This window comes from Chelonoidis abingdonii, chromosome 7 (assembly GCF_003597395.2).
Source record: "Chelonoidis abingdonii isolate Lonesome George chromosome 7, CheloAbing_2.0, whole genome shotgun sequence".
In the NCBI taxonomy this organism is placed as follows: Eukaryota; Metazoa; Chordata; order Testudines; family Testudinidae; genus Chelonoidis; species Chelonoidis abingdonii.
Window position 1 is genome coordinate 4,760,214 of NC_133775.1, and position 17,043 is coordinate 4,777,256.

The 17,043-nt window shown below is 41.0% G+C and overlaps 1 protein-coding gene across 6 annotated transcripts in view; it reads left to right on the forward strand.

Moving 5' to 3' along the window:
- MAST2 (microtubule associated serine/threonine kinase 2) overlaps positions 1 to 17,043 on the forward strand; it is a 368,160-nt gene that overhangs the window by 315,443 nt on the left and 35,674 nt on the right. For all 6 annotated transcript variants that reach the window (XM_075067585.1, XM_075067581.1, XM_075067582.1 and 3 more), the window contains 5 exons: positions 4,174 to 4,306; positions 7,363 to 7,424; positions 11,066 to 11,151; positions 14,281 to 14,489; positions 16,502 to 16,640. In XM_075067585.1, the coding sequence (XP_074923686.1) occupies positions 4,174 to 4,306; positions 7,363 to 7,424; positions 11,066 to 11,151; positions 14,281 to 14,489; positions 16,502 to 16,640 (629 nt within the window). The remainder of the gene's footprint in view (positions 1 to 4,173; positions 4,307 to 7,362; positions 7,425 to 11,065; positions 11,152 to 14,280; positions 14,490 to 16,501; positions 16,641 to 17,043) is intronic.

The following is a 17,043-nucleotide window of genomic DNA, read 5'->3' on the forward strand; positions in this document are numbered from 1 at the left end:
CTGCAGAGTGGGGACTCAGTGTCTTGAAAAGCAGTGACTCTGAAAAGGATTTCGGGATCATAGTGGGCAGACAGCTGAACATGAGCTACCAGTGTAATATTATGGGGAAAAGGGCTAATATGATCCATGGATGTACTAAAAGGGGAGTGGGGAGGTGATTTTATTTCTGTAGCTGACATTGAGTGAGATTGATATTGGAATACAGTACTGTGTTCAAACATCAAACAAAGAGATGCTGAAAAATTGGAGAGAGTACAGAGAGGAGCCACCAAAATGACGCAGGGGTTGGCAAAAATGCCTTTCAATGACTGGACTTAAGGAGCTCAGTCTGTTTAGCTTATCAAAAAGATCAAGAGGTCATTTTATTTTGGTATATGGATACCTCTGTGGAGAGAAAATACAAGGAATTTAAAGACTCTTTAATCTAGCAGAGAAATGGAGAACAAAAATCAGTGGAATTGAAGCCAAATATTCAGATGAGAAATAAAGCATATATACTTAACAGTGAGGATGATTAACAGTTGAAACAAACTACCTGAAGTGGTGGATTGTCCATCTGCGTTCAAATCCAGACTTGGATGCCTTTCTGGAAGAGATGCTTTATGAAATATGTTGTTGGGCTCAGTACACGGCTAGTCACTGGATGAAGTTATCTGGCGCTGTATTTCACAGGAGGTCAGATTAGATGCTCTAACACAGAGGTGGCCAGCCTGCAGCTCCGGAGCCACATGCAGCTCTTCTGAAATTAATATGCTGCTCCTTGTATAGACACCGACTCTAGGGCTGGAGCTACAGGTGCCAACTTTCCAATAAGCGGGGGGGGGGCGGGGAGTGTTCACTGCTCAACCCCTGGCTCTGCCACAGGCCCTCCCTCATCCCCTGAGCCTGCTATGCCTTCGCTCCTCCCTCCCAGAGCCTCCTGCATGCCACAAAACACCTGATCAGCAGGTGCAGGGAGGGAGGGGAAGGCACTGATCGGTGGGGCTGCTGGTGGGCGGGAGGTGCCGGGAGAGAGGGGGTGGGGTTGGTGGAGGGCTGCTGACTTATTACTGTGGCTCTTTGGCAATGTACATTGGTAAATTCTGGGTCCTTCTCAGACTCAGGTTGGCCACCCCTGCTCTAACGGGCCCTTCTGGCCTTGGAATCTGTCGAGCTGAGTTAAGCTGCCTCTTTTTCAGGCATTATTGCAGCTAGATACATTTTGGTATGATCGTTCTTAGAGATAGGCAATGGCAGGGCTCATGTAAGAAGCAACTTTCAGAAGTTAATATGAGATTTGTAACCAACAAGGAGTGAGTTTCAGCATGTGAGCTGTTGAAAGACAAACTAGCTGTGTGAAGCTTTTCTCATAAGGTGGACAGCTCAGTGCAACAAGCCTTTTTTTTTTGCAAGGAGAAGATTGACAACAAAATATGTTTGTATTTTAATCTAGCTAAGTTTACTTGAATAGTAAAATTGAGAGTATAAGGCAGTTATTTACAGCATTGAGTCTTTCAACTCAGTGAATTTTCAAAGCAGTCATGGGGATTTTGCCGTATTGAGTGATTCTCATTAATTTTAACAATTTACTTGAAAATCTTCCCCACAAGGTGAAATTGGGATTGAAAAAGCAAAACTAAACTGAAATAGATTGCTATGACTCTCGTGGTGCTTACCTTGCTTAATACTGAAATTGATACATGTCACTAGAATAGCACACGTCACCTTAGAAGGGTAAGAGCATTTGCCAAAGTTTAATGCCATCTCTGTAGTGTGGTGTTCCTCTTGGAAGCACTTCCTAAATCATACGTGCAGTTAGCTGCAAATTAATGTATCAAGAGGTTCCTGTGCTAGCTGCCGCACCTGTCCTTCTGAGACAAGCGTGGGAGCAGGTGGAGGCAATAGAGTCTCTGAGATTTGAGTAATGAACTCCAAAGCTTGTAGTGACAGCCCTGGAAAGAAAGTGGCAAGATCCCAAAGTATATAAATACTGTACAGTTCTCTATTTTAGTATTCTCTGTGTTTTTAAAGCAGTCTATCTACCTAACCATTTAAAAAAAGTTATTTATCTTATTCTACTGATCACAGTTCCATCAGTGCTAGCATTCCATCTGATACTGTATATGGGAGCAAGAGTATCCTAATAGACGGCTTTCCATTGTAATAGTTTGGCTGTCAGTTTTCTCTTACACTTCAGAGCATGTGAATTCACCCATTTTTATAACTTAACCTTTTATTTTGCTGTGCTTTCATCAGACCAGATGTGCTGTTAAATGGTACAAAATGTACTAAAATTGTTTCATATGAAACAAATGTTATATCCAGCCACTCATATGACTCCTGCTTCTTCAATATAAAATGAAATGACTGAGCATGTAGATCAGGTGAGGAAATTGGAGTAATGAGTGTAAAGGATTTTAATTGTTTTATACAGTTTTGGTTATTTAATGTTTAAATCTTACCTACCAGACTGTAAAATGTATATAGTTTATTAAGGGCTGAGCATTTGGGCTTTGAAGGCAGCAATTCGGGCTCTTAGGTAAATACGTTAAGTAGACACATTTTTCAAATGCGTGTTATTTACTAATGAGACTGTCTCTTGGGGAAAATGTGCAATTTAACACTGGTTTTTGACAGTGGTATTATATTGCAGACTGGAACACTGCTGCAGGAGGCTATGCCATTCGGTTATGTAAAACTACATTTAGAGGATCTCTTAAAAGTATTTTCAACTAAAAAGATTAGTTGAGCTCTGTTGATTCCACCTCTCTTCCCCACTCCTTCTTCCATCCTTTCCTTGTCTGTTAACTTTAACTATTATCTATCCACTGGCTACTTTCTCTCTCCCAGCAAGTAGGTCAGTCTTATCCTGAAAAAAAAAAATCCTTCCCTACCTCCCACTCCACCTACCCCCTAGCCTTTTCCTGCTATTTGCCTGTGTCTGGGCCTCACAGTGCGTAGACTTTGTCTCCACCAACTCTCCCTCTGATCTAGTTCCTGTCTGCTGCTCTTACTAAGATCACTAATGATTTCTTCCTAGCCAAGTCATAGGCACTTCTCACCTCCTTCACTCGCTGCTGCCTTTGGCACTATAGCCTATTATTTGCTTAGTGCTGACTTTGAGCTCGTCACTGAATGGATTGTACAACAAAGAAGTGGTCTTTGCTCCAAGGTGCTAACAATTTTAAAAGCACCCTTTTCCTCCTCCACTTTCTCTCCTCTCTTGGTTTTTCTAATTGTATTTATTTTTGGGTTTGGGGATTTATTTGATTTTTTTGGATCATCTCCTGTCTTGCTAAGCACTTTTTCAGGTAAATTGTGCTGTTTGATGCCAATCACTGATCCACTGTACAAAACAGTTACTCAGTTCAAAATAATTTGGTAGTCTCTGCACAGGAGTCCAGCACTGGAAACAATGAGGTTTGCAAATCAAGAGTTAAAGGTACTTTAGCAACACTGTCTTAGCTGAAGCATATGCATCCTATCTGATCTATCAAGTGGTCCTAGTCACCACTGACAGGTTAATAGTTTAGAGCAGTTTGACAAACAGAAATGAAATCTTCTGTGATACTAAAATTCGTAACTGCATGCAACATGGTTTGAAACAAGATTAGTGCCTTCGTAGAATGTTTGTTCAGCTAATTAAGTTTGATGGGAGCTTGCTGTTGAGTTGCTTAATTCATCTTTCTACCATGTTGAGATGGCAGAAAACTTCACGTGTTTCCTCACCTCAAAACTTCTGTTCCTATAGTGTACATCATGGATTGTAACAACGTAAGAACTTGGGGCAAGCTAAATATTTGAGGTAGCATGACCTACTGCATAAATCCCCTACTGCCAACTTTTGTTTTATAAAATGTTTTCTTACCATCCCTGTTGTCTCTGTTCATTGGCAAGGCCAGCTGATCTGGGGATATGGCCATCCAGCACAGTCTCTGAATACATCTAATGGTTTACATTTTTCTAGAGTAGGAGGCTGCGTTCATCATGTTGGTATACTTGTGACTGAAGGTGTTTTGCAGCGTAATTGGGCCTTGGAATCAGTTTTGGATATATTTGAGCAGGCTAGATGTTAAAGCTTAACAATAACCGTGCCTTTCCCCTCCTTCTCTGTGGGCAATAAAACAACAACAAATTCTCTTTTAATTTTGGAATCAAATCACTCAGATCTCTGGTCTTACTCTTTCACTTTAGGAGTTTGATCCCGAAGAGTTCTACCATCTGTTAGAAGCTGCTGAAGGTCATGCCAAGGAAGGGCAAGGAATTAAATGCGACATTCCTCGTTACATTATCAGCCAGCTGGGCCTTACCCGGGATCCCTTGGAGGGTGAGAACTTCTTACTTTGCATCCTTTGGGCTAAAAGCCTTTCCAAATATCAAATATCAGCCATCTTCACTGGTCGATCTGTTAAATGAGAATTTTTTTCCCTTTAATTCACATGCCCCTTTTTTATCTCGTCCTCTATTGCTGTTCTCAAAATTTAAACTGTCCTTTCCCCCTCTAATTACCTGTTACTTTCTGTGTTACTTTTTAACCATTTATGCTTTGGTGTTTGACAGTGAAACTAGACTGCTGTTTTTGTTTGTAATCTACTGTTTATAGCAGGTCCACTTGATGATTCAAAGGCACTGCCAAATGCTCAGTTGTTGAGGTTTACTGCACAATACAGAAATGTTTAAGATCAAAATTTTCATTGAAATTTCAAGAACAATACTTTAAATTGAATTCTTATTAGGTTTTGTTAGCCTTTATTTAAAAAAAACAGAAACTGAACCTGACTTTTGGATTGTACATTGACATTGTCCTTTCAGTATTGTTATATTTTACTACTACTCTGCCAGCTCAGACAATCTATTTGTTTTATTTTTACTTCTGTATTTGCTCAGAAAGTTGGAATCTGGTTCTTTAGAATGTTTCCTGGCATTCTGCAGTATTCTCCCTGAGATTAGTGGGTGTGTGCAGTGAAAAGCCCTGTTATGAGTAAAACCCACTGTACAGATAGCAGAATTCTCCTTTGCTACACTTAATGTTCTTGCCTGCTCCATGGAACAGTCATATTTCTGGATTAATTAATCTGTTCTAAGCACTCTGTGGTGAAATCCCTGAGGTGTGGAGTAGCCATAAAAAGGCTCAATTTGCGGCACAACCAGCACAGTTCCATTACACAGAAGGACCTCATGGGGGGATTCTAAAGCCCCCCACCATGAATGCTGCAAAGCCATAGAGTCTGTGTATAGGTGCAGGGGAGTAGCAGGGTCATTATCTGAGTGGATCAATTGGCCACAATCCCTGCATTTTGGACGGAGTAGTGCAGGAGTCTGCAGATCCTGCTTCACTGAAAAGACTGTATTAACAGACACAGACTGACCAGTTTGGGAGTTGGAGAGGAGTCTATTATCCTAGCTTTTGTGTTGGTCCTGCGAGGAGCAAAGTTTGTTTACTCAAGCTTTGCATGAGGGGCCAGAACTATTATCATTTTTGTAGCATTGATAATATGTTCTCTGCTATGCAAGGCAAAAAAGTACAGACAATTCCTGCCCAAGGAGCCTACAGTCTCCATGATAACCACAGGGGTGAGAGGGTGCAGTGGGAGAGACAGGAGAGAGAGGTTAGAGGCTGGGGAAGTTTAAGAGTGGGAAGGTGTTCTGTTCCCTTGTTGGGTAACTCAGAGCATTAAGACTGCAAAAGCGTTGCCATGTTGTATGAAGCATTTGTTAACCCTCCAACGAATAGTGTAGATATTCGGGTTTTTTTAATAGGTATACTTAGAATGAGTATTTGTTAAATGTGATGTCAGTGAGTTAGTATCATAAATTCATATGACAGGTATAGTCTATACTTCTGAGAGTTCATCTTGATCAGTGGTAGTCAACTTATTTATCATTGTGGGCCGCTTATGCAGCTCTCTCTGTTCTGTGGGCCACATCCACACAATATATATACTATCTGTATGACTCTGAAGATGTCACGTGGGTCGCAGCTGTGTGCCAGCTGGGCCGCAGGCAGGCCGCAGTTGAGAACCATGGATCTAGATGCAGAAGTTTATACTTCTGGTCCCCAAAAGGCATTTAATCATTTACATTTTTTTTGTTAACTTGAACCGTGTTTCAAAAAACCTGTTGTTGTAAAGGGAGATAATTTACACTATATTTTACATATACAGACATAAAAATATTGTACGTTATGTTAAACATTGGCAAATGTTTAAAAGATCTTAAAAATTTATTTGCTATCTCTTTTGTCAAAGCTTGAGAGAGTTCGTCAAATTATAGTGCCTTTTGGGGGTTAAATATCAAGGATCCTTACTAATGGAGGATTATCATTATAATAGGGTACAAATAAAATGATCCAGACATTCTGGGCACCCTGGCCAGCCATCTCTGTCCAGCACATGCTCTTAATCTATTTCCTTCCCCATTCCTCAGGGGTGATCTGGAAGAGGCTGAGCAGGTCTGGCAGCCCCTCTAGACCTCAGTGTTCTATATGGTAAAATTCATGATTTTTCTAATATGCTGCTGGGCACAGAGCCCCAGAAAATCTAATCTTTGAAATCAGCGAGTTATTGCACAATTAAATATTTCATCTCTGTTTTTTTAACATCGTTTAATCTCTTTTCTTTTGAGATATTTATTGGCACAAATTTTGCTTCCATGCTTGGCTCAACAACAATAAAACCTGCCACAGAGACTGGAAGTTGCTACAGAATTTGGCAGTAATTGAACTTTGGTTTTCTTTTTCTCTTGTGGAAGCAGTTTTAGCTTGATTTCTGCAATATTTGTCAGAACTGCAGAGTGACAGGCTGACAAGTAACATCAGATGAACAGCTTTTTAGGAAAATGTTCACCAGAGGTTACTGAATGCAATTTAATTAATTGTATCTGTTGAAATCTGATATAAAGTGATGTTTCTGTTGATCCCTGAGAGAACCTTTCATTTACTTATTTCCTATAAAAAATTGTGCAAAGATGTCAAGGTGCCTCATGTTCTTTCTACAAAATGGAACTGTAGAAATGTCAGTGATTTTGTTATATCCATTTAGAGATTTCTTTTAGATACCAATACCCTTCTAGCCTGTTGCCTTTTGGATGTGGGATTGATCCTGTGAGGTGCTTCACAACTCCTTATCCTTGTGGTAGGGAATATCTAGAATGCTACAAAATACTGAGGTAAGGATAATGGTTGTCTTTGTATGAGGCATTACCTAAAACAACTGGCAAGATTTTAAAGATGACTATTGTGGAGTAGTATAACATTTTTGCAGGAAAGGAAGAAATGTGCTTTTCTAACATCTACAAATACTTCCTAAAATACTGTTTCTTTGTAATATAGAAACAGATTATATATTGAGACCTGTATAAATAGTCGTTCTTTGTTGTTTGCAGAAATGGCCCAGCTGAATAGCTATGACAGTCCAGACACTCCAGAAACAGATGATTCAGTTGAGGTACAAAAGCAATATACTTGTGCTGTCTACCTATTTGTTCCCTAGAAAGAAACAGTCTAATACAATGGTAAAAGATTTGTTAGGAAAACAAGATTATAATACAATGTATATAACAACACACTGAATAATTTTAACAACATTTATTTGGTAAATGATTTAAAAATACTTAAAAAAGCTAGCTTGCATGCTTCTAGCAACCGGACAGAGCTCTCTAAATACAGTAAAGAAGTATTTAAAGATAACTGGGCAACTGATAGAGGCAAACGAATGTGGACAGGAATTATCAAGGTGCTTGACAATGGGTTTTTTTTACAACTATTAATAAAAATAGGGCTAAGGAAAGAAATGTGTTGACATAGGTAAAGAATTTTGGGGAATGAATTTAGGTTCCCAAGACAAGGATTTACTAATGATTTGTTGGAAAAATGTAGCCATTTATCTCTCCAGGCTGCTTAGATCTGTAGGTTTCACTTTGATTGTGTAACAGAAATGCCAATTTATTTAAAAGATCTATTAGGGAAAGACCAGGTTTTGGGGGGAGGAGGGGGGAGCTCCAGGGCTCCAAGGGATGCAAACTACATGTTGATGCGAGGTGGAATTTTCAAAAGTGCCTATATGATAGATTCTCCAAGGTACTTGGGCAGCTAAATCCACCATTTATGTGCCATTAACATCCTTAAAACCACTGTTCAGCTGCCACCTAGCCCCACAGGTGCCCAAGTCCTCAAGGTGCCTAAATTTCCACCAGTCGGCACATGCAGAGCCACCCAAGCATTGATGCTACCTCCACAGCTAACAAACTACTCAGAGCCCTGGCTGAAGCCAAAGCCTGAGCAGTGCTGAAACAAGATTCTCAAAGTAGACTTGCCCCTACCTGTCTCACCAGCAGAACCTGATCCCATAGGCATTCTCAGAGTCTGCCCAAGACATGATACCTGTCACAAAACAATACAGGTCAGGAATTTGTGTGTGTGAATACATGTCCCCTTGCCTAATGGTTAGGGCACTCTGGGGGTACGTCTCACTGTGCACGTATTATTCGATTAGCTTAACCGATATTACAAAACGATCTAATAAAATCGGTTTAGCGTGTCCACAGTGGGATCACGAAATCGATTGTTTGCGTCCATGGTTCCAAAGCTACCATCGATTTCAGGAGCGGTGCACTGTGGGTAGCTGTTCCTGCAGCTATCCCATAGTTCCCACTTCCGGGTTGAGAGCACAGTGCCTGATGGGGTAGACAATTGCCCCGGGTGGTGCTGGGTACAGCCTCACCCCTCCCTTTGTGAAGGCAGCAGACAACCTTTGGCGTCTTTTTCCGGCGTGCTTGAGCAAACGCCATAGCCAGCGCATCATGGACCTGGTCACAAACGTTATTCCTGACCGTTGTTCAACACCTCGCTACTCTCTGCCAGCAGCATTCAGTAGCACAGAGGGTGACATTTACAGTACTCAAGGAATTATTATTTTACTTCTCTTTCACGTGCTGGGGGGGGGAGAGAGACTGACCGAGCTGTTCGTGAACCACGCAAACGACACCGTGTATTAAGCTACAGACATTGGGCGCTCAGCCAGAATGCAAATAGTTTTCAGAGCATGCTGTGGAGAGACTGGTAGCTGTAGTCCTCATTACCCCCTCCCTCACTCCCTCTATGGGCATCCGCTTTGAGTCTCTGGCTTCCCGTACGGTTGTTCACGCACCACTGGTTCCTGGAGTTTATTTTTCAACGCTTTGGCATTTTCTGTTCTTTAACGGAGCTCTGATAAAACAGATTTGTCTCCCATACAGCGATCAGATCTAGTATCTCCCGTAAGTTCAATGCAGAGCTACTTTTGCATTTGAACTGCATCGCCACCAGTGCTGATCAGGCTGGACACGTGAAAGCAGGAATGTCATTCTACAGGTCTCGGGCTTTTCCTGTTTACCGGCACTCGCATCCGCAGTTTTGGATTGCGGGACCAGGAGCAGTCAGTGTCTAAAAGCGGTCGATACTCTAGGAGGCCAATAATGTCGACTTTCCATCACACACACACAAACCCTAATCGAGTTTCACTTTTGAATTTAGCGCTACTCCTCTCGTCTGGGAGGAGTTCCGAAATCGATTTAAGGAGCCGTTTAACTCGATATTAATGACGATGTCGTGTGAATGGGTACAGCGTTAAATCGGTATATCGGCCATTAAACCGATTTAAAGTCGCAGTGTAGACCTGGCCTGGGAGATGTGGATTCAAGTCCCTGGTCCAGAACAGGGACTTGAATCCAGGTCTCCTGTATCCCTAGTGAATGCCCTAACCACTGAGCTGTTGAGTATAATGACATTGGGGTCTCTCTCTTGTGAAAGATCTGGGTTTCAGCTTCAAGAGTGCAGGCTACCAGAGCGGCTGACCTAGCTTAGGTGCTAACTCCAGAAAAGGGGTTCACAGCTGAAAATCCCAAGCAGAGGGAGGTACCTCTCTGTGGCCCATCAGTTAGGCACCTTTCCTCTGTATTTCACTCTTGGCTAGCTTAGGCAGCTCCCCACTCTGCTAGCTGGCTTCTGAGGCAGGTCACTCTCTCCATGTATACTTAGGTATTGCAAGGCTTAACCCCGAGGTGCCTTGCCACCTGGGTGCATAACTCAGGGCTGAGGATTGGATTCAACTAGGTGGCAAGGCACCTCGGGGTTAAGCCTTGCAATACCTAAGTATTTTTGTAGATTTGGCCCTCAGTAATTTAGGAACATAAGTCCCACTGACTTCTAAATAATTTAGGAACTTTGAAAATCCCACCTCAGTCTACAGCGTAAAGTAAATTATGCTTGTCTGTAGTATGACTGCATACAGTACAAAATGATCTGTGCTGGAAGTGCTCAACAAAAATGAGAGAATATAAACATGACTTGCCATTGCTGAGGAACTCAACATTTCTCAGCTAATATCCTGGTTAGTATAAGAATAAAACCGGGAGGAAGGATGACCCTGGGACTCAGAAGATCTGGATTTTGTTCCCATTTCTGCCACAGACCTCCTGTGTAACTTTGAACAAGTCACCTGATGTCTCTGCCTCAGTGTCTGTCAGTTTTGAGCTCCTCGGGTGGAAGTAACTCAAAAAGCATAACATATATTGTTATTAGAAATAGTTCAGCTTCATCAATACTGTGGGTCCTGGCAGGCTATTGAGCATTATCAGAAAGTCAGTGTTCAAAGGCTTCTCTGAGTTCCATAGTAGTTTAAAAAACAAACATCCTTCATTACACAACAGAAGGATATTAGAAGGCTACCAGAGAAGGGGAATGGATCTACGACTTATAGAAATCAGAATGTAATGTATTTAATATGAAGAATTAAATGGCAGATTTCACTATGATAGTGGTTTAAATGTGGCAGCCATTTCTAATAGCATGTCAAGGGAAAGGAGTAAATATAAAATATATTATGCCACCAAATATTTGAAACACATACATACAGACCTTCCAGTTACAAAATAAAAATTCCAGGAAAATAGTTTTGTTTTTGTTTTTTTTCCTGTAAATTCAGGACTAAAATTAAATGATTTTCATATTTTCTATCCAGCAGCTAATTTTTTGGAAGTACATTTTTTAAAAGTAGGCTAGTTTCTGGTGAATTGCAGAGAAAAAAAAAAATCCCTTCTTGATTTTCAGAGTCGCGGGGCCCCTCTACAGTCAAAGAAAACTCCCTCTGAAGAGGACTTTGAAAACATTAAGCTAATCAGCAACGGGGCTTATGGGTAAGGTTTTAAGCTTGTGTCTAGCATTTTGCTTTTCAAGAAGATGTTGCTGTCAAGCCACCTGATAAAGAATTAGGCCTTTCAGGCTGTTATTCATGATATGCCCATGCCAGCTGCTTGCTATATTACACTACAACTTTGACCTCAAGCCCTATTATGCTGTATCTTTTTCTGCTAAGTTCGCCTTCACGGTATGTGGATAAAATTAAACATACTCGTATACGATAGGTTAATGTGACATTTGAGAGGTTACAACTGAGGTATGACATGTGTTATCCAGTAAATTATCTTTATGAGTAATGGTGTCATGTAGTTTACGTTTTGTTTACATTATAGTATTTCTTACAGGAAAGAATATAATAATAAAACGCATTTGTTTGTTAGCACCACATACCCAGACATAAGTTCAATACTTATTAAAACTAGACGTTAAAGTGTAATTGCACTGTGAAGTGTTGCTGTGTAAAAATTTCCTAATGTTTCAATGTGTCTTAACAGATTTGCTCAGTTTACAAGTTAAAATTCCAACTGCCAGCTCCACCCAAAGAACCCAGAGTTTGAAGTGTTAGATGACAAGTCTGGTTAATTAAGCTGATAGTGTTGATGTAATATACTTAGACCTCTGTAAGGCGTTTGACTTAGTACCACATGACACTCTGATTAAAAAACTAGGCAGATATATTAAGGCAGTACATGTTAAATTGATTGAAAGCTGGCTAACTGATAGGTGTCAAAATGTATTTGTAAAGGCGGAATAGTCATCAAATGTGTGTTTCTAGAGGGATCCCACAGGAACAGGTCATTGGCCCTGCGTTATTTAACATTTTTATTATTGACCCGGAAGAAGACATAAAATCATCACTGATAAAGTTTGCCAATCACGCACAGACTGGGGGAGTGGTATGTAATGAGAGGACCGGTCACTGATAAAGTGAGCTGGATTTCTTGGTAAGCAGGGGGCAAGCAAACAGTGTGTTTTAATAAGTCCAAATGTAAATATGTACCTCTTGAATAAAGAATATAGGCCATACATACAGGATGGGTGACTATCCTGGGAAGTGGTAACTCTGAAAAAGATTTGATGGTCATCGTGGATAATCAGCTGAATAGGAGCTCCCAGTATGACTCTGTTGCGATCCTTGGATAAATAAACAGGAGAATCTTGCGTAGGAGTAGAGGAGTTATTTTAATTCTGTATTTGGCAGTAGTGCGACAACTGCTGGAAAACTGGTTCCAGATCTGGTGTCCACCATTCAAGGAGGATGTTGATAAATTTGAGAGGGTTAGAGAAGAACCAGGAGAATGATCAAAGGACTAGAAAACATGCTTTATAGGAGCTCAATCTATTTAGTTTAACAAAGAGAAGGTTAAGAGATTATTGATCAGTCCAAAAACCTGCATGGAAACAAGTATTTAATAATAGACTTTTCAGTCTAGCAGACAAAGGTATAACACAATCCACTGGCTGGAATTTTCAGGCTAGAAACAAGATGTAATTTGTCAAAGGTGTGAGTAATTAACCATTTGAACAACGGACCAAGAGTGTGGTGGATTCTCTATTATCGGCAATTTTTAAATTAAGGTTGGATGTTTTTCTAAAAGATCTGCTCTAGGAATTATTGTGGGGAAGTTCTCTGGCCTGTGTTATAGAGGAGATCTTGGAGATCTATAGGAGATGATCTTGGTCCCGTCTGGCCTTGGAATCTGTGAATCTCTGAAACGCCATTTGGGTTCTTTCTGTCTGTGGCATCATAACCAGTGATATTCAGCAGACCAAATTCTACCCTCAGGTATACCTGTGCTGCCCCATTGATTTCAGTGGGACTTAAGCACTGTGCTTAAAGTTAAGCATGTGCTGGAGCACTTTGTTGAATTAAATGAAAATGTAATAAAAACGTATTTTAGTCAGTAAAGGAAAAAGGGGAGAGCAGATTGGAGACCCAGTTGGTTAGATAAGAAAGTGCCATTTTTACAGTCACTTTTCCACGTAGAGCCGTGTTTTCAAGTACATCCTTCTAAAGGTATTTTTACACTGCAGTTAGACCCCTGTGGCTGACCCATGCCAGTTAGCTCAGGCTAAAGGGCTGTTTAATTGCAGTGTAGATGTTCGGGCAGGAGCCTGGGCTCTTCAACCCTGCAAGATAGAAGGGTCCCAGAACTTGGGCTGCAGCCTGGGCCTGAACACCTACGCTGCAATGGAACAGCCCCTATGCTCAAGCTGCATGAGCTCAAGTCAGCTGGCATGGGCCAGACGCAGGTGTCTAATTGTAGTGTAGACATACCCTAAAAGGCTAGAGGTGGTTTGCTCAAAGTCCTATCCTTGCTATATGTACTACGTACTTTATCCAACTGATATGTTACTATGTTAGATAGACTACAACAAGCCACTCCAGAGACAAGGGAGTAAGTATTGATTCAATAGAGCAAGCTAACTGAATGAAAACCTTATTTGCAAACTGTACTATGAATGTGCGGATAAAGATGTGCAAATGGTAGAAATGAAAATGATATTTTACCACAGGAAATCTTGCAGCATTATGTTGTTACAGCTAATCAAACTCTTTAACTTGTAGAGCTCGGAAGGAAGTTGCACTGATCCCATTAATTTTAGGTCATTTTTCAGTTAACTGGTGATTGTAATAAATATTGAAATGATGAACATTATGTTGAAATTATATTGAAATTATGTGCCCCTACATATACCCAGGATTGTGTGCTACATTCTTGATTTATTGTCTGGACATTGAAAAATGCGACAGGAATGTGTGGTTTCTGGTGTAATCTCAGAGGGCCCTAGTCTTATTTCTGGCAGAGGAATTGCTGTTTTAATTTTAGTATGCAAGAATCTCATAACGTTGCTAGAGCTTTCCTTGGTTAAGGCTAAGCTAGTTTCTCTGCTGAGAATGTTACGTATTTGGAGAAGCCTGTGAAGACCAGCCTTCCCTCTTTCTTACTCTGAAGAAAAGCATAGATTTCCTCTTCTGTAGCAACACTTGACATGACAGATGTTTTATGTAGTCATAGATAAACCTAGCAGGAACCTATCAGTGTATGTGATGTAATGACCTGCAATCCATTGTTTCTGAAACGGTCCAAACTGAAGATCGGAACCCTTTTGTTGTGTTCTAGGGCTGTGTATTTGGTGCGGCACAAGACTACCCGCCAGCGCTTTGCCATGAAGAAGATCAACAAACAGAACCTAATTTTGAGAAACCAGATCCAGCAGGCCTTCGTGGAGAGAGACATCCTGACCTTTGCTGAGAATCCCTTTGTAGTCAGTATGTTCTGCTCCTTCGAGACCAAACGCCACCTCTGCATGGTTATGGAGTATGTGGAAGGTATTTGTCTCAGGCTTGAAAAGTATCTGGTTATATTATTGATTGTTTATTGTTTGAAACATGTTAATTTTGCAGAGTGGTAGTAATTATTGTATATATAACGCTTTTCATGCTGTATTATCGCCAAGTGCTTTACAGATTGAGGTTTTAGGGTCACCTTCCATTGCCCTCTAGAATCGAATGTTGCAGCCAAAATAGGCTTAGATCGTATTCTCTAGATGTCACCTTGGTAGACCTTTCACATATGGGTCTGCCCATGCCTACACAGAAGAGGATTTCAGCCACCTCCAGAACACAATTTGTTCCTGGATACTATGAAGGGTGATCCGTGGGTCTGAACTCCATATGGTGGGGAGGGAGTGGAGATTGACTGGACCACATCACAGAGATGAGTCAGAAAAGTCAGTCCAGCCTGGAGCTGTAGTACCTTGCAGGGGAAAATGCCCACTCTGTGGGTACCAATGGAGCTGCAGCTAACATAGCTTGGCCGCAGTGGAGCTGCGCCAACACAGAGCCATGAGCAGGGAAGCTGCTGGGGGGCTAGAGACAGCATGAAGGTTTCTGTAGGGGAATGACGGCAGAGGCATCCTAACAGGGAGCTCTCCTGGGGATACTACTATTGGAGGGGATGATCTGGCCCATGATTTGGTTAGTAGTAAGGTTAAAAAGATCCAGAACAGAAATGCTAAGGTCTGGTCAAGCAGCAGAGCATTTGTACAATAACAGGAAGTTGATGAAGAACATCTATGGGAGGGATAGCTCAGTGGTTTGAGCATTCGCCTGCTAAACCCAGGGTTGTGAGCTCAATCCTTGAGGGGGCCATTTAGGGATCTGGGGCAAAATCAGTACTTGGTCCTGCTGGTGAGGGCAGGGGGCTGGATTTGATGACCTGTCAGGGTCCCTTCCAGTTCTGTGAGTTAGGTATATCTCCATATAAGTGTTTAGTTCCTGTTTTCTTCCACTTAATTTATTTAATTTGAATATTAGTTGGATTTGTTTTAAAGTTTTATCTTACTGTAAATAATATATTTTCATTGGTGCATAGAACTAATTTCCCATGCCCGGCTTCTGTGTTTGGGCTAGCTGAATAATTGCGAGATGTGAATTATGGCTATTGTGTTTCTGACTAATGAGTGAAGCTGAAACAGAATTTATTGATTGACATGTTGACAAATTTAGAGTAAATTCTTATTTGCAAATAGGAGGATCATGTTAAATCTGTGATGCAACATTCTTTAAGCAGCAAAAAGAAAAGAAATAATATAGCCACAAAGGCTGGCTGAGTGTAAACTATACTTCTGTCCCAGATTCCTTTCCAACCTGGAAGATGAATTTATGCAATCATTGAGCCAAATCCTGCTTGCCTTTCTCAACAAATAGTTGTACTGGAGCCAGTTGGACTGCTCCCCTAGAAAGGCAAGAAGACTTTACCTGTGCTCCCTAAAGTGGAGAGAGCATTTCTCAGTAGTCTCAGCATCAAGGTTGACAAACCCACCTTAGTCGTCGTCCTTTCGAAAGCAGATACATTTAATTCTGTGGACTTTCCTCTCCTGTGTCATCTCAGATGAAGCCATAGAAATGCTGTTACTGTTCACTGTCCATAGACCTCAATGGCATCATACTGCTTTTTTAAAGAGCTGGAGTTTGCCAAAATGTCATTGACAAAAGTGTCCCCTGTCCCATGCTGTTGTGCAGCTTGCTATGCTTGTCCAGCTGATTGCTGCCCTTCCGTACAGAAGAGCTACTTGTCTGGTTTGTGACATGCGTTTAGATCTTGAAAGGGATTACAGAAACTATAGCGATTTAAATTATAGAAAATTAAAAAGGCATTATGGAAATTAAAATTATTTTCTAAACTGTGTTCAGAATCCAGGACCAAGAGTAAGAACCTTTAATGTAGAGAGAATTTAAGGAGGTAGAAATTCTTCCAATCTAATGTTGTGGTGTTGCTGCTACGGTAGCTTAGTATTCATATGTCCTTTCAGTGTGCTATGTTTGTAATTTACTTCTAGGAGGAGATTGTGCCACACTCCTAAAGAATATTGGAGCCCTACCAGTTGATATGGCCAGGATGTATTTTGCAGAGACAGTGCTGGCGCTGGAGTACCTACACAATTATGGCATTGTCCACCGTGACCTAAAACCTGACAAGTATGTTTTGAACCTTTCAGGTTCAAATATGTAGTTGTAGATCTCCATGATAAAAGTATAATTACTAACTAAAGTATCAGTATTCACCCACGAAAGCTCGTGATCCAAAACGTCTGTTAGTCTATAAAGTGCCACAGGATTCTCTGCTGCTTTAACTAAAGCAGTGGATGTTATAGGCAAATAGCCAGTCTTGTCTAATTTATTTAGTCTTGAAAAGACTAAGTTTATAATGTTGTGTTCTTGATAGGTTCAACTTCTTGTTTTCAGATCTCAATCTGTGCTAACATCATTAAAAAGTAATTCCCCCGCCATGATGCACATCAGTATGCATTCATAGATTCCAAGGCCCAAAGTGATCATCTAGTCTGACCTCCTGTATAGCACAGGCCAAAGAACTCACCAA